Source organism: Pezoporus occidentalis, unplaced genomic scaffold (assembly GCF_034315485.1).
Source record: "Pezoporus occidentalis ecotype Australia unplaced genomic scaffold, CSIRO_AGI_Poc_V1 ctg1, whole genome shotgun sequence".
Classification (NCBI taxonomy): domain Eukaryota; kingdom Metazoa; phylum Chordata; class Aves; order Psittaciformes; family Psittacidae; genus Pezoporus; species Pezoporus occidentalis.
This window is the reverse complement of record NW_026912778.1, coordinates 17977840-17995767: the sequence shown is the minus strand read 5'-3', so window position 1 is coordinate 17995767 and position 17928 is coordinate 17977840. Positions and strand designations below refer to the sequence as shown.

Genomic DNA, 17928 nt, shown 5'->3' with positions numbered 1-17928 from the left:
TACAGACTGGAACCCAAGAGGTTCCACTTAAACTTGAGAAGAAACTTCTTCTCAGTGAGGGTGACAGAACACTGGAACAGGCTGACAGGGAGGTTGTGGAGTCTCCTTCCCTGGAGACATTCAAAACCCTCCTGGACACATTCCTGTGTAACATTATCTAGGTGTTCCTGCTCCGGCAGGGGTATTGGACTAGATGATCTTTCGAGGTCCCTTCCAATCTCTAGCATACTGTGATAGTGTGATACATGTTAGAGGCAGCTTTTGTGGGGGAATTTAGGAAGAACATTATAGTGAAAAGTTTTGCTATGATGTATGCAAATAGTAAGATCTGAGATGGAGCGAAAGTAATCTGCAGTCAGAAGTAGCTGTACTGATGATTCAGGCCTCATACAAGTCATAGTTTTAAACAAATGTAAGATGAGCAGTTCTGTGGAAGAATTAGTATAAAAAATGCAGTAACTATTGTTTGTAAAAACTTGTAAATTATAAAAACCAGAAATTTTGACCTTCTGTTAAAACATAGTTCGTGTGTGTGAAAGTCCTTGTCCCTTTCTGAATGCATTGGGTGGTTTGGTAAAGTGAGCATCACCTCGGCCTATGAATTTTAGCTTTTAGGAAAACAAATTCCTGGGTAGATTGCTGGATCTTAGTAAGGCGAAGGAGGAGAAGCATTGGCATGAAGTCTATTCATCTTCTCTCAGCTGGTAAAAATCCTCAAAACTGTTTCTAATTCAATAAGGAGAGGATTTTTGTTCATACTGCTGAGTGCCTGTCACTCGCAATTCCTTGCTTCATGCCTAAAACTGTATTCAGATGGCTATTGTTGTATCATTGGCTCCTGAGTTTAATAAAGGTTGTTAACCATCAGCAAGGATTGCAGTGTTCGAGATAAGGATTCCTTCAAAAAATGCTGTTCTCTGCAGAATTAGAAGCTTTTCTACTTCCTCCACCATACTGCAGCACAAGAAACTGGTGGGTGGGCTGCTTTTAGGAGGTGCTATTACAAAAATACTGTGCATTTTAAACGGAGTAATCAGACTCTAAGATCCTGAAAGGGTGGATGAAATTCAGATAAATTCAACCTTTGAAGCAGGGGTTCCTGACCTCACATAACCTATTAATTATCTGTTTGGGGATTTTTATGTAAATGATTTTTTCCTAGTCTTGTTCAAAACTGTAACTGTGCCTTTTTAGTAGAAAAGCCTTTACAGAGTTATCATGTAACTTGCTGTCTTCTAACATGTTTCTAGATAGAGGACACTCCTTGGATTGCAAAGCATTCCAGGCGCAATGGCAGATCCTATCCGCTGGGCCCGATACCGTTGGCAACGACTGATATCTACAGAGGGCAGAGAAGGTAGCAGACCCAGCAATTCAAGTAACAAGTGCCATCAATCATCAAAAGCCATTGGCAAACATAGGATAGTAATACCCTGTTTGGGACATTTTAAGGAAGAGTATGAAAAAGTATCAAAACTGTACATGAGCAACAAAATACGGACTACCAAGTATACGTTATTGAATTTTTTACCACGGAATTTGTTTGAACAATTTCACAGGTAATGAACTCCTTTTTCATTGTGGTCATTCTTCTGAAGTGGAATCCTTTTATTTAAATGTGTTGCTTTATTGACAGGTATTAAAAATTATTCTCCCTCCTGATCTGCCTGCCACTCCTGAAGAGATCTGTGTTATTTGGCCAAGTCTCTTGAGTGTCATAAGTGTTGGGCTAATCCTTTTCTCCATAGCTTATGTAATGTCTGCTAATTTTGTCCTTCAGGTTATTGAAGTGTTCCTTACTCTTGGAGCACTGCCACACAGCAATCTGCTGTAGAATTTCCAGCTCATTTCCTGCAAATGTATTTCTCGCCTTCCACATGTCTTTCTCTGTTGCCAGTTTTTTTCACCCTCCTTCTGCTTGGAGGACTGCTGATCTGTAAAGTCATACAGGGAGGTTGTAGGATGGCTTCCTTTTAAAAACTTGTTATCTCCCCCTGGAGATAATAAAGTTAAAAGACCTGAAAATTTGCGAGAGTGCAAGTTCACCAGAGTATCGCTAGAAGACACATACCTGGAGCACAGGTTTGAAAATACGTAGAAATTCTTGTTTTCTGCATCTTTTGATCATGCATATTAAGCAGCTGTGCAGCTAAGTATTGACCAGAGAAGTTCTGGATACTTCGTTCTTAAATTACACTTGGGCTGAAGAAAAGATAAAGCCCTGCTAACTTAAGTGTCTGTATAGCATGGAGTTGGAAAATAAGGACAACTGTCTGCTGGCACAGCTAACTCCTGTATTTTCTTCTTGTTTCAGAGTTGCCAATTTGTATTTCCTATTTCTAGTTGTCCTAAATTGGGTTCCTCTGGTGGAAGCCTTCCAAAAAGAAATTACGATGCTACCACTGGTAGCGGTTCTGACAATTATTGCAGTGAAAGATGGTCTGGAAGATTACTCCAAGTACAAAATGGATAAACAGATAAACAACTTACTAACCAAAGTATATAGCAGGTAAGAGGCAACAGTCTTTCTGGTTCATTGCTATTATTTGATTATAAGTATATGTGGAAAAGTTGTTGATAAATCTTTCGTTTTAATTTCTGGATATTCATAGTGTCATAAAATAATTTTAGTAGGAAAGGGTCTCTGAAGGTCATCTAGTCCAACCCCCTGCTCAGAGTAGGTCTAATTAGATCAGGTTGCTCAGGGGCTGAGTCTTTATCACCAGTTTTGCCAAATGGTTATCAAATTAGTATAAAATTTGCTGAAAAAAATTCTTTGGCTGAGGCAGGTGTTCATGCATGAGTTCATACTCTATTAACCATGGTAGTTTGACTGGTTAAGCATTGTGTATAGCATTTGTTTTGAAAGGTGTATTTTTAATTCCTCTATAATCACTGTAAGCATCATGGAAATAAAAAGACAGGAACACAAACTGATCATATTTGAAATTAACTGGCAAAATCTTATTTTAGTGCATATCAGTGCTGCCCACATCATTTTGTTTTTTATCTTTCATAAGAGGATATTCTGAGACTCGTTCAAAGCCTGTAAAATACAAAAATGAAGGAAGTATAGTGGACCCTTTTTCTTTCTCACATGCTCTGTGGTCATGTAGGGAAACAGCTGTTTTGAAAAACATCACTTATCTTGTGTTCTTGTAGTATCACTTGTAGGAGAGGATTGATTAGTAGTTAGACACTAACAAGTTCAGTAAGGGCCAAGCAATAGCAGACAGTAGTTGATGTAGTGCCAAACCACATTTAAAGCTTCCTCTTTTCATTAAAGACACACCTTTTCCTAGTGAAAGCACTACACTGAAAAGAAACTTTTCTAAAATCTTAATGTGCTGGCTGTTTATGCCAAACCCTAAACCCTGTAGTATAGACATGGCCTTAAATGGCCCATGCAGCAGATTTGCAATCTGGTACTACATAATCACCATTAAATGTATTGTGATATTACTCAGAAGATGGAATTTCCATCTTTCTGGCATTTGCCATACTCTACTAGTATTTTAAGAGCTAGCTTATAACCATGGAAAAAGTCTGGAATATCATTTTATATCATCAAAGGAAGAACAAACAGCTTTTTGTTCTGCAGCCACGAATAAATATTTTCCCAGAATTGTTCTGTTCAACCTTTTGAAATAAGTAATTGGACTGTTAGGGAAGATAAACATTTTCTTTCTTTTTCATGTCTGCAGAGAAGACTTAAGGGAGAAACTGGATTATTTCTGCTATAAATAGCCGTGTACCCTGAAAGAATTCATTGCCAGAATGCTGAAGCATTCAGTATCCATATCCCTGAAACCTTTGTGTTACTTGCAATCACACAACAATGTCAATGAGCAGAATTAACTTCTGATCTTCTCTTCCGGCTGGATTCGTTCCCCATTACCAAAAATGTGTAATAATCAGTGGCCATATTAGTCATCTGTAAAAATTCCTTCTTATGCCTATAAGTATTTAGGTTTTGTAACTTTTTTAAAAAATTCTTTCTTTATCATGATTTATTTTATATAGTATAATCTGGTTTTAAAAATAAGTTTGGAGGCATGATTCAGGGTGATTAAATCTTACTGGTACAAAAATGATCAGTCATTTTGGACTTCCATTAATCTCACATTAGGAGTCAGAATTTCTTAACTTGTTTAACAAGAATCTATTAGAAATTGTAATGACTCTTCCAGTGCATGTATTAAATCAAGCATAGTCATAAAAATTGTAAACATGATGAACTAGCTAATGTTGAATACAATTTCCAGGTTTTTTTTTACTGTGCATTTGTTCATCTGGAGAGGTTGTATGCATTGTGCATGCTGTCTGTGTAATTTTACTTATACATTAGACACTGATAACCTACATGGCTACTGAGAAGTGCCCAATATAATAGCTTTTCTTGCTATCTCAAAATTTAACTAAGCAGTAGTTGTCATGCTTGAAAGCTGGAAGGCTTCCTGTTGGTATCTGAAGATAATATGCATTATTATTAGACCAGTCATCCTGAACTTGAACTCTTGTGAGGCTTGCTTTTGTACAAAGTAGTGTTCATAATAGAAACTTGTTGCGCTGTGGTCTCTTATCCCTGTCAAAATGTGCCAGTTTCAGTGCCTTGATAAATCTATCTAAGCAACTTGATGCTAGTTTCTGTGCGCTGATTTTTCCAGGAAAGCTTATTTCTGTTTTGAAAATGTGATAAAGTTAAGGGTTGCTTAAAATGTTTGGGTTTTTTTTTCCTGCTAATCTCTCTCTTGTGGAGTAATAGAACATATCAATGAACAATAAGATGTGCTAATGTGCAATTTAATTTAGGTTTTAATTGTTGTTAGGATGTTAAATACTTAGTTATCAGTCCTTGTACATTTTGAGCAAGTTAAAGTAGTTGGATCTTATTAAAATAGCCATGAGTCACAAAGTATGAAGGCACTTCTGTTTGAGCATCTGTTAAAATCAGTAGTTTGTCATTTCAGTGGAACTGTGGTATGGTGATTATGATGGAAAAATCCATTTATTCCTCCACTGACCTACTACTAAAAACAGTTAATTTTTTTGCCTGACTTTGTGCTGAACTGAATAAAGAATATGTGCATAATCCATCTGCTGCATCAGCAGTAGAGCAGATAACTTTGCTGTCTGATACATTTTTATTTTCTTATTCCCTCTCCTGCAGACCTCTCAAATATATTTCTGTTTCATTCCAAGCCTTGCATGTAGGTGCAGGTGCATCAATTAACAAGAACTATCATATGCTTTCAGTACTACATTTATTAAAGAGGTAGTGATTTAAAAGAGAAGTATTTGCTATCTCCTGAGGTCTTATCTCAACACTGGCAGGACAGACAAATAGGTTTTCATAATTTTTCAATAACTAGTGAATGTGCATCTTAAGGAGAAAACAGATGTGCCTTGTATCACTTTCATTTTATGTCAGCTTTTGTTGCTTCCTGGTTTTGATTTGTTTGCACTTAACTGTTAAGTAACATAACCACTTCCACCTTATCTTTACTGGAGAAACTGTCATCAGTACACTGATTAATTGTGCAGGCTTTGTGCCTTCTCTTTGTAGGCAAGCATTTCCAAAAGGGTACTGTCAGATAATGCAGGTCTGAAAGATATGGCTGCAAAGCTTCATACAGGAAATATTTTATTTTTTTTTTTTTTTGTCATTAGAAGTATCTGTTTCAGTATTTATCAGAAGCACTTTGATTAAAGCTAGTAGATATGTGTCAGTTAATACACAACAGCCACGTCGCAAAGCATCTTAGCTTATGTCTACACTGTAGAAGTTAGGTGCACTTCCCAGCTACCCAGTGGGAGTGTGCTTCTTAGACAGCTTAGAATGAGGTCCAGGGAAGGAAACACAACATGCGAAACGGCTCTTGCACAGCCCAGACTGTATCCCAGTCTGAGTAACTGCGACATAAGGATTGTGGAGAATACATGCTCCTCTCTTTAAACGTAGCTCTAGGGTTAGACTGTGCAAGGCAGAAAAGCTGGCAGTCACTGTGGACAGTAATAGCTTGTACAAACATGTACTGCGTCCAGACCTGAGTAACGTTTGTAACAGCAATTGTAGGTGTGTTTCATCAGCCATGTTGCAGTAGCCTACTACTGTGTGCCTCCGGCTAGCTCATCGAACATTCCTTGTTGCTTGTTGCCTTGCATCCTATTCACCACTCTAAACCTGACTGTGTTTGCCATAAACTGGTGTGATTATATAAAAGGAAGATTCTTCATCTCAGCTGAGGACAGTACAGCAGCTATAAATGGAAAATTGAAAACAGTTCAAATTTATGTATGTCATGCCTGGATATTTCTAATTAATAAAGAATTTCAACTCACTTGACAGGCCTGAGCTTTCACTGACTTCTTGAGTATTATAGAGTCTTTGTACCTTACATTCAAAATTAATGGTAAAGATATTTTAAAAGCATATAAATACAAGTATTTATATTCAGAGCATCAGTGAAATGATTGCTGGATATTCTTGGCTTACTGGTAGACATTCATCATCTTGGGAGACAGACATTTTTGAAAGGCATTATCAGAAGTGAAAAAGATTTGCTGTTTTTAGTTGCATAATTGCAAGAAAAAGTGGTGATCCAGAGAGAAGTCCTGAAAACTGTTTACTCTCTTGGAATAATGAAAACACAGGAAACAAGTGGGCTGAATTTTAAATAGACCTAGAATAATTCTGGGAGGGCATCTGGAGGGTAATTTCCAGAAAAACAGGGCTTGGACCACAGAGCTGATTCTTTGTAATTTCTGTTCATGTTGAGCTAGTAGACTACCTCAACAGGGGATTTTTTCAATGACTTTGAAGCATAAACTGTTAGACTAATTTTCCAGTTACAGTGCATTTGAGCTTTCACTTTATGCATTTGTAAAATAAATTACTGTTTCTGTATGTATTTCAGGAAAGAGAAGAAATACATAGATGAGTGCTGGAAGAATGTCAATGTTGGGGACTTCATCCGGCTTTCACGTAATGAAATCATTCCTGCTGACATGGTGCTGTTATATTCTAGTGACCTGGATGGGATCTGCTACATTGAAACAGCAAGCCTTGATGGAGAAACCAATCTAAAGCAGAGGCAGGTGGTGAGAGGATATTCAGAGCAGGTGATTAGTTGTGCATTTGGAGTGGTGTAAGAAAGCTGACATAACAGATAGTCAACCCAAAAAAAGCCCAAACCACACAGCTCTCTAGATTGCCGAATTCTTGATAGCTCAGCAACTCCCATCTGAAAACAAAATAACTAAGTAAAGCAGTTCTAATTTGTTGCTTGAGTTATTCTGGGGGAAATCTTTGTGTTCACTTAACCCAGAGTAAGAAAGATTTCAAGTAATGCTAGCCAGTAAAAATAACTATTCAGGTAGAGTCAACAAATAATTTATGGGTGCATGTCACGTCATGGGTGGAATTTCTCAGAAGGGGGTTCTGTGCTATATAAAGACCTAGAGAGAGAAGCACATGCTATCTTCTCTTTTTCACTGTTTTTTCATGTTCCAAACATATTTTTACCTCCATAAAACACTTAGTATTATACCTGGCAGATAAAATGCTGAAGGCTAGCAGAAAGAAGGTGATATAAAATGAACAAAGAATCCTGGCATTAGTGCAACCTTCAGCACACCTGGTGCTGAGTCCTGCTGCTGAAACATCATGCAAAACAACAGCAGGGAGCCTTTGTGCTGTTCATAATAACAGACTGTTTAGTCCTCTGGAGATAAAATTACCTGAACTGCCTCTGAATTGTCAGCAGTGGCGAGGAAGTGAGAAGTACTACCTTGTGAGCATTAAGACTCCCCTGCTGCTTAGCAACTATGGTAATGCCAAAGGCATGATGTGATATTCATAAGCAAAGCTCTTTCTTATCCCCTTACAGTGACATCACAGTATCACAGTATGCTAGAGATTGGAAGGGACCTCAAAAGATCACCTAGTCCAATCCCCCTGCCGGAGCAGGAACACCTAGATAATGTTACACAGGAATGTGTCCAGGTGGGTTTTGAATGTCTCCAGGGAAGGAGACTCCACAACCTCCCTGGGCAGCCTGTTCCAGTGTTCTGTCACCCTCACTGAGAAGAAGTTTCTTCTCAAGTTTAAGTGGAACCTCTTGGGTTCCTGTTTGTACCCATTACCCCTTGTCCTATCATTGTTTGCCACTGAGTAGAGCCTGGCTCCATCCTCGTGACACTCCCCCGTTATATATTTATATACACTAATAAGGTCACCCCTCAGTCTCCTCTTCTCTAAACTATAGAGACCCAGCTCCCTCAGTCTTTCCTCATAAGGGAGATGCTCCACTCCCTTAATCATCTTAGTTGCCCTGTGCTGGACTCTCTCCAGCAGCTCCCTGTCCTTCTTGAACTGAGGGGCCCAGAACTGGACACAATATTCCAGATGGGGTCTCACCAGGGCAGAGTAGAGGGGAAGGAGGACCTCTCTAGACCTACTAACCACCCCCTTCTAATACACCCCAGGATGCCATTGGCCTTCTTGGCCACAAGGGCACAGTGTTGGCTCATGGTTATCCTGTCATCCACTAGGACCCCCAGGTCCCTCTCCCCTACGCTGCTCTCTAACAGGTCATTCCCCAACCTATACTGGAACCTGGGGTTGTTCCTGCCCAGATGCAGGACTCTACACTTTCCCTTGTTATATTTCATCAAGTTATTCCCTGCCCAACTCTCCAGCCTGTCCAGGTCTCGCTAGATGGCAGCACAGCCTTCTGGCGTGTCAGCCACTCCTCCCAGCTTAGTGTCACCAGCAAACTTGCTGATAGTACACTCAATTCCCTCATCTAAATCATTGATGAATATATTAAATAATACTGGTCCCAGTACTGACCCTCGAGGCACTCCACTAGTTACAGGCCTCCAACTAGACTCCGCCCCATAGACTACAACTCTCTGGCTTCTCTCCTTCAGCCAGTTCACAGTCCACCTCACTACCTGATCATCCAGACCACATTTCCTCAATTTAGCTGTGAGGGTGCTGTGGGAGACTGTGTCAAATGCTTTGCTGAAGTCAAGGTAGACCACATCCACCGCTCTGCCATCATCCATCCACCGTGTTATTTCCCCATAAAAGGCTAAGAGATTGGTCAAACATGATTTCCCCTTGATGAAGCCATGTTGACTGCCCCTCATAACCCTCTTATCCTTGATACGCCTTAAGATGGCACCAAGGATAAGGTGTTCCATCAGTTTCCCAGGGATGGAGGTGGGGCTGACTGGTCTATAGTTACCCGGGTCCTCCTTCTTGCCCTTTTTGAAGACTGGAGTGACATTTGCTTTCCTCCAGTCCTCAGGCACCTCTCCCGTTTCCCAAGACTTGGTAAAGATGATGGAGAGTGGTCTAGCAATGACTTCCGCCAGTTCCCTCAGCACCCGCGGCTGCATCCCATCTGGACCCATGGATTTATGGATGTCCAGATTGCTCAACTGATCTCTAACCCATTCCTCATCGACTAAGGCAAACCGCTCCGTTGACCTGACTTCATCTAAGGTCTCAGGGGCACAGGGCTCTTCAGGACTGCCTGCAGCAGAGTAGACAGAGACAAAGAAGGCATTCAGTAACTCTGCCATCTCTGTATCTTCTGTCACCAGGGCACCCATCCCGTTCATCAGTGGGCCTACATTGCCTCTGGTGTTAGTTTTATCTGCCATGTATTTGAAAAAGCTCTTTTTGCTGTCCTTGACCCTTCTCACCAGGTTTAATTCTAAGGAGGCCTTAGTCCTCCTAGCTGCCTTCCTACATCCTCTAGCAGCAGCCTTATATTCCTCCCAAGTGGCCAGCCCCTCCTTCCATGACCTGTAAACTCTCCTCTTCCACTTGAGCATACCCAGCAATTCCCTATTTAGCCAGGCAGGTCTCCTGGCCCTCTTCCTTGACTTCCTACATGTCGGGATGCTCCGATCTTGAGCTCGGAAAAAGCAGTCCTTGAATGCCAACCAACTATCTTGGGCCCCTTTTCCTTCGAACAGCCTTGCCCATGGGATTTCCCCTAGCAATTGCTTGAAAAGGACAAAGTTTGCCCTGCTAAAGTCCAGGGTTGCAATTCTACTTGCTATTCTACTGGTCCTACCACACAAGGTCCTGAATTCCACCATCTCGTGGTCACTGCAACCAAGGCAGCCCTCAACCCTTACTGCTTCGACCAGATCCTCCTTGTTAGTGAGGATGAGATCCAGCAGCGCTCCTCTCCTGGTCGGCTCATCCACCATTTGCAGGAGGAAGTTATCATCCATACACTGGAGGAACCTCCTGGACTGCGGCTGGGTTGCCGAGTGGTCCTTCCAGCAAACATCAGGGAAGTTAAAATCCCCCACGACGACCACGGCCTGTGACTGTGAGGCCGCTCTCAGCTGCCTGTAGAAGGCCTCGTCAACTTCCTCACCCTGATCTGGTGGCCTGTAACAGACACCCACAACAGTATCTCCCCTGCCAGCCTGCCCCTTAATTCTCACGCGCAGACTCTCAACTCTCTCGTCATCTGTCCCTGGACAGAACTCGGTGCATTGTAGTTCCTCCTGCACATAAAGAGCAACCCCACCACCCTGCCTGGCTGGCCTGTCTTTTCTGAAGAGGACATAGCCCTCCATGACTATATTCCAGTCATGTGAGCTGTCCCACCACGTCTCTGTAATTGCCACCAGATCATAATCTCCTGACTTAACACAGGTTTCCAACTCCTCCTGCTTATTTCCCATGCTGTGCGCATTGGTGTACAGACGTTCCAGGGAGCGAGCTGAGCACACCGATTTCACCCTAGGATTATAGGAGGCCTCCCAGTCTTCATCAATTCTGGAGTGCTGCCCCACTGGGGCAAGCCCAGCTACAACCCCATCCCCCTTCGAATCTAGTTTAAAGCTCTCCAAATGAGCCCTGCTAATTCGTGCCCCAGCATCCTTTTGCCTCTGTGAGACAAACCTTTCCCACTTGTCGTTGTCCAGACTGGTGCCCTATAAAACCAGCTGTTATCAAAGAATCCGAAGCCCTGCCTGCAGCACCAGTCTCGAAGCCAGTCGTTTATGGACTGAATCTTCCCATTCCGTCCCACATCATCATTGGAAGATGGAAGGAGTGAGGAGAAGATCACTTGAGCCCCAGACTCTTTCACCATCCTCCCCAAGGCCCTGTAGTCTTTCTTCATCCCCCTCAGACTGCGGGAAGCAGCTTCCCCCCCACCTGTCTGGAAGACCAGCAGCGGGCAGTAGTCTGTCGGGTGCACCAGGCTGGGGAGTGCCCTAGTGATATCCCTGATCCGGGCTCCAGGCAGACTACACACTTCCCTATGATGAGGGTCAACTCTGCATATCGGGCCCTCTGTTCCTCTCAGAAGGGAATCCCCTACTACAATGACCCTTCTTTCTTTCTTATCAGAGGCAGTCTTGAGGTGCGAAGTCGACCGCCTTCTCCTATGTGGCCTTGTAGGCTGGCCTTGCCCCACATTCTCACCTACCTCTCCTTCAAGATCCAGGGCCTCGAACCTATTACGGAGGGACACCTGGAGAAGCAGGGCAGGAAGGGGGGAGGGTTTCCCATGACGCCGAACTGGAACTCGCTTCCAACCCTCGTCATCTTTTTGGTCCCCTACCTCTGCGCAACAGCTACAGGGCAGGGGGTGTCTCGGGCCATCCCCCTCTGTGTGAGAAGGCAGGGGGTCCTTCCCCTTTTGGGGGGTATCTCCCGGGAACCGTTCTGACTGGCCCGCCAGGGAGTTACTCCACCAGTCGATCTCCCTTTCACACTCCCTGGTGGTCCTCAGCGTCTCAACCTCCTCCTTAAGTTTTGCCACCATGCTAAGCAGATCTACCTGCTCACACCTCACACAGGTGGAATGCTGTCCTCCCTCCCCCGGCAGCAGCAGGCTCTGGCACTCTCTGCATCCAGAGACCTGAACAGCCACAGTCTGGGACAGGGTCTCTGTCTGAGTTACTGCAGTCTTCTTAGTGCAAGCTCTCTTTCTGGAGGCAACCATATTGGTCAGCAGTCTGGGACACCAGCAACAGGGTCAGCAACACGACCTGCTTGTTCCTCCCTGCGCCTGGTGGGCAGCGACGTGTCATTTTTTTCTTTCTTGATTTAATAACAGTAAGGCAGAAAAGACTTCTTGATTTTTCTGTATATACATATCATTATGTAAGGCAAAATTCAAATGGTTCTGCAGGCTTACATCATTGTGAGATGGTCCTGATATCACACCAGCTCCTGCTCTGAGGTATGATTTCAGTCTCACTCAAGAAAGAGATTGTTTTCTCTGTTTCCAGAAAAAGGTGCATCAAAATGCTAGGAAGAGTCATACTGTCCAAAAAAAGTGATAATTCCTTTACCGTTCAAGACTGTTAATTTTTGTCCTCAAATAAAAACAAACAAAAAAAGTCACTGTAGAGTCTTCTTGTCAGGACTGCATGGTTTCTGAATGTAGAACCATGGTCAGCTTCACAGACCTCTAGTGTCCTGCCAACTGAGTTTCAGCTAGAGGCTATGTCCTTATAAACCGAGGCTGAGTAAGGCTGTCAGTGCTGTGTAAGAGGCATTACCCCAGATAGCATCCTGGTCATGGTATCAGGACCAATGGCAATGGCTGTTTGGAAGAATTTCAGGTTGCAGAGAAAACAGTGTTTCTTCTTTTTCCTTATAATGAAAAAACCCCTATGGGAAATGTCTGCATTTCAGATGTTCTTGCATTTTTATGTTTATTTTTTATTTTTCCTCATTCTTCCACCCATTCTCTCCTCTCCAGTGTTCTCAAAATATCAGCAATTCAACTGATACTTTCCAGGGTTAGATATTTAGTAGTAAGTCCTTCCATGCTGTGTAAGTCTCATTTATGGTGAGTAGCAAGCGGAGCATCCACAACACCAGCAATTTACAGTTTCAAAGCTAAATTGTTAAATAGTGAAATTTATATGAATTTATAATGTTTTTTAAGTTCCATCACATTTTGTTTGAGTTCTCTGTTTGGGTTTCTGGCTTTAGGTCTCTGAAATTGATCCAGAAAAATTCTCCAGTATAATAGAGTGTGAAAGTCCTAACAATGACCTTGGTCGCTTCCGAGGCTTTGTGTAAGTAGACTTGTGGCTCTTGAACTGTTGTCATTTGCTTTCGTGCTTTTACTAATTTTCAGAGAGCTTATAATGTTTGCTTAAAATATTAATGACAATATGCATAGAAGTCAGCTTACACCACTACATTTCCGAGTATGGCCCAACAGACAGAGCTCCAGGGCTTTCTGAGCAGTAGATTGTGAACTGGGCAAGGCCACTAGTGCTTTTTATTTTGAATTGAATACTTTCAACATCTTAGTTCAGGCTATTTTGGAATTGTATAGTCCATATTTGAAATAGCTGTTTCAAGTCTACTCTTAATAACATGTGTTACATACAGTATTTGATCTGGACCATGGCCTGGCTGCATTGCTCAGAAATGGAAATTGGAAGGAATGGCTTCCTCTCAATCTGATTTGTTTTGTGTAACCATCAGTGACTTGATCAAGGTCCTTTTGACCCATGTGCCTATATGTGTCTTTTCTTCCTCCAAGTTTATGATTTTTGGTAGACAGTAGGAATACAAAATACTGTTTCATGGGGTGACTTATTTTCAGGTTTTAAGAGCTGTCAATATCCTTCCATGTGGGCATTGACAAATTAGAAAAATTAAAAGAAAAATAAATACATATAAGTCTTACATATAAATCTTAGTCTCTGAGGAAACACTCTGACAAAGAGTGGGCCTACCTTTACTGAAAGTATGCCACAGGAGTAATGACACTCACAGTATATTTAAAATGGGATTTTATATGTTGTTCAATTTTTTTTTCTGATATTGACAGTACAAGTAGAAGTCTTAGGCTTTCAGACTTCCAGTGTTTGTTTTGAGCTCTTTTCAATAGTATTGCCTACTTATGCTTGTGAACACAAGAAAATTCTAATGCAGTGCCTGCATGCCTGGATTTTCAAAGGTGATCTACATGCATGTTATCCCATTCTTTTGAAAAGTCCAATGGGAAATGTCAGAATGGCTGTCAGAGAATAGAAGCTTCTCTGGGAAATCTGCTCCCTAATGGCTTTGCAAAGCTTGACTGGTGATTGATAGAGCTGAAATAATGTACTTTTTTTTTTCTTCAGTGAGCATTCAAACAAGGATCGAGTGGGCCTCAGCAAGGAAAACTTACTGCTTCGAGGTTGCACAGTAAGAAACACAGAAGCTGTTGTAGGCATAGTGGTATATGCAGGTTAGTGAACCACACTGGCTTTCACAGGCTGCTTTGCAGAAAAGATAGAATTACGTGCTCTCCATGAATAATCAGATGTATCAGTTCTTTACATTGTTAAAATAGAAATAAACTTAATCCAGATATGCATTCTTAACATTTCTAGCTACAGCTGCCTTTGGCTGGACTCAGGCTTTAACACTCTCAGTTCCGATTTGTGCTCTCATTTCTCAGACGTTTAGAAATGCAAAGAACTTGTGGTTCTGATAGCTGCTATTAGAAAATTTCAACCTGTGTTGTGGTTACAGGTCATGAAACCAAAGCCATGCTGAATAACAGTGGGCCTCATTATAAGCGCAGTAAATTGGAAAGAAAAGTGAACACTGATATCCTTTGGTGTGTTCTGCTTCTAATTTTGATGTGTTTAACTGGTGCAATAGGTAAGTAAGAATCAGCAAACTCCTGTTTTCCTCTCACAGCCTTTAGCGCTTGGTATTTATTTTGGGGCTGATTCATTTTAACCACGCATTTTAGAAGCTGCCTTTATTCAAGCAGTATTCTCTAGCAGCTGGGGATGCTGCCAGGTTTTAGTTCATGTTGTCATGTTTAATCTGGAGTGTGGTGTGAATTTAGGAGTCTGGAACCTGTTCCTCCAATTGATGTCTTTTTTTCTCTGGTTGATTTGTCTTTTCTGTCACTAATAGCTCAGCAAAACTCCTACTTGCTTTTAGGATTTTTCAGGTAACATGAGACGCATGTACAGCATTGCGGAGAGAGGCCTAGTGTGACTTGAGTTGTAAGGACTTGGTATTCTATGGATTGATTAAATAGTGAGCTTGAGTAAATCTAAACAGACTAACTTTTATGACAAATCAAAAAGGTGTTTAAGCATGTCTAAAAAAACTTCTTCAGACTACACTTAATGATGACGTGTTCACATGTTAACTAAAACCTGGACAGACAAGGATAATACAATTAATTGTCAGAGGTTTTTCTGCAGAAAAAAAACCAGTGTTTATCAAGTGTAGTTAGTATTCCTTTAGTTCTGAGATATGCTGTATAGATGTCCTGTTGATAGAAATGCATGTAAAGTATTTATTCAGATGTGCATTGATACTTACTTAATTTTAATGGGGTTCCTGCTGAGGAAAAAAATCAGGAGATAAAATGGTACTTTAAAAGCGAAGTAAGATCTGCAGAATATAACAGCTAACACTATGACCCTGAATTGTAATACAGTTTACATACAACTGACTCACTTTATCTTGTTCCTATTTTCAAGGCCATGGAATTTGGTTAAGTAGGTATTCGGAAATACCTTTTTTTACCATCCCTGAGGCAGATGGGAAACTGATTCCTCCAACATTAGCAGCATTCAATGTGTTCTGGACGATGATCATCTTATTACAGGTAACTTTGGTCTGCTTGTTGGTCATATTCTGATCTCATTCATATCCTTGATGTAACTCTTCAGCTTCAGCAGAGCTACTTCATGTTTGTAACTCACCAAAGAGTTTTGGTTTTGTTTAATCCCCATGTTTTGTTTTGGTAGGTCTTGATCCCAATTTCTCTCTATGTTTCAATTGAAATTGTCAAATTGGGACAAATTTATTTAATACAGAATGACATTGATTTTTACCATGAGAAAACAGACTCAACAATTCAGTGTCGAGCACTGAATATTGCTGAAGACCTTGGCCAGATTCAGTATATCTTCTCTGACAAGACTGGAACACTCACTGAAAATAAGATGGTTTTTCGGAGATGCAGCATTGCAGGACAGGAGTATTGCCATGAGGAAAATGGTAAGACATTAAGCCTGTGTTCACAATGAGTCATTTCTCTCTTCTGAGAAGCTGAAAGTGTTGATAGGGTCCAGTGGACTTTATGAGGTTTACATCGCACTACACACTCACAGAAAATAAGAATTTAGACTGATCCTACTAATAGCCATGGAGCTTTTCCCATTATTTAGATCCCTTCATGTATAGTGTGTTACAAGACTTGAAGGCTTGATGTAAGGTGTTGCTTTACAGCCAATGTGTTTGATACCACAAACAACATTCTTTACTCACTGTAGAAGAAGTCATGCCTACTGTGTATTTCTTCTCTCGTTGCATTATTCAGAACCCAGAACATTGGAAAATACCTGTCTAGTCTTTCCTTCCAAATTTTTTTTTTGTTAACTAGAATGCCAATGCTTACCTAACATTTTAAGGTTCAGATATCTGTTGGCTCCAATTTAACATGCTGTTGCCCTTTAGGATAGAGTAACGCAAATAAAATAAGTGAAAAGTTAGAGCTTTGACAGTAATGTTTAAGTACAAGTCAAGCAAGTAAGTGTACGTGTTAAATACCTCCATCAAAAATAATGACTGTTGTATTCTTACTTACATCTCAAACAGCTGTTTATTGTTAGCCAAAAAGCCAACAAGCAGTGTTTCGGGATAGTTGCTTCCTCATTGTCTAATAGTGTAGCATCTTTCAGTATACATTTCGTGAGAGCCCACTTAAACCTTTCTACTAGCCCAGAGAAGATCCAAAAAGGCAAAAGAGAAAATTGAGCAGAGTGACATGAAGTCTTTGATTGCATTATCTATTTTATTAATTAGATAGAACCACAAAGTTTTTATTTCTCTTACTTTATATAAGTATTGTGGCTACGGACATTTACTATTTTGCTGGTGGGCAATGTAAGTATTCCATAGGAGATCAAAGGTGAGGTGCTGACAGGCAGCCGCACGCCGCACAGCTGTGTATTAAGCTCCCCCTTGGGGTTTTGGTGGTTTTGCTGCTAGGTAGAGCTCCTCACAACTGCGAGCAAAAGGCACACCCTGCTGGTCACAGCATGAATCAGTTCAGCCCTTCTGTTGTGTCGCAGGAGCAAATGGTTCCAGACCATTTTGCAGTAATTTCTGCACATACTTTGAAAATCTTAAGGTCTGCATGTCCAGGTGGTTCTTTGGCTTTGCATAGTTGTACTGGGAAGGATGACAACAGCACAGTGAGAAGAAGTATTTTCGAGTTTTGAACTTAGTGAATGAACAACTTACTTAAATAAAAAGTAGAATATATTTTCAGAGCCCTGTCTTTTACCTGGAGGGTAAGCATGTGCTTTTTTCTAACATAGAAATTATGTGAGCCCTGAAAATCAGTTTGAAAAATGTTGGAGGTCCTGTGTTTCAGTTCTGTTTAACATTTGTTCAGTTGCATAAAGCTGCTATTTGCAAGGCTCCTGCTACGTATGGTAAGAGTTGCATTGCAAGACAGTACAGTCTTTTGCATACAAGCCACTTAATCTTTATATATATTTCTGTATTGATATCTGTATTGCCCAAAGTAAAGCAGTGTGCAGCGGGGAAGTACACAACAGCAATGACTGTGATTCAGTATAATCCCCATATAGGTGCCCCCGGGCAGTTCTGTGTAATGTAACATGTACCTCTTGGACCATGGCAGCAGAGCAGTGTGCTGTTATTAAGAGGTCCACAAATGTTACTTCAGAGAGAGCATGCAGGCTTCTCAACAGCCTGGAAAGAAAGCAGAATGGGCATGTGTTGTCCAAACCTGCCTCTACAAACACGTGCTAAGTCACTGTTGCTGCTTTCTCGTAGATATCAATAGCATATGTGGGATATTGTATTTGGTAGTTGTCGAGAGCCAGTTTTTTACATTCCCACCTATCTTTTTAATAAATGTGTTA

At 41.2% G+C, this 17928-nt stretch overlaps 1 protein-coding gene across 2 annotated transcripts in view; it reads left to right on the top strand.

Annotated features, from left to right (window-relative positions):
* ATP10D (ATPase phospholipid transporting 10D (putative)) overlaps positions 1 to 17928 on the top strand; it is a 54439-nt gene that overhangs the window by 13137 nt on the left and 23374 nt on the right. The window contains exons 1-9 of one of the 2 annotated variants that reach the window (XM_062607608.1): positions 682 to 704; positions 1251 to 1559; positions 2315 to 2509; positions 6918 to 7122; positions 12992 to 13077; positions 14140 to 14246; positions 14534 to 14665; positions 15508 to 15635; positions 15778 to 16030. In XM_062607608.1, coding sequence (XP_062463592.1) covers positions 1291 to 1559; positions 2315 to 2509; positions 6918 to 7122; positions 12992 to 13077; positions 14140 to 14246; positions 14534 to 14665; positions 15508 to 15635; positions 15778 to 16030 — 1375 coding nt within the window. In that variant the 5' untranslated portion in view covers positions 682 to 704; positions 1251 to 1290. Of the gene's footprint in view, positions 1 to 681; positions 705 to 1250; positions 1560 to 2314; positions 2510 to 6917; positions 7123 to 12991; positions 13078 to 14139; positions 14247 to 14533; positions 14666 to 15507; positions 15636 to 15777; positions 16031 to 17928 lie in introns of those variants that run through there. The other variant, XM_062607599.1, reaches the window with a different exon arrangement.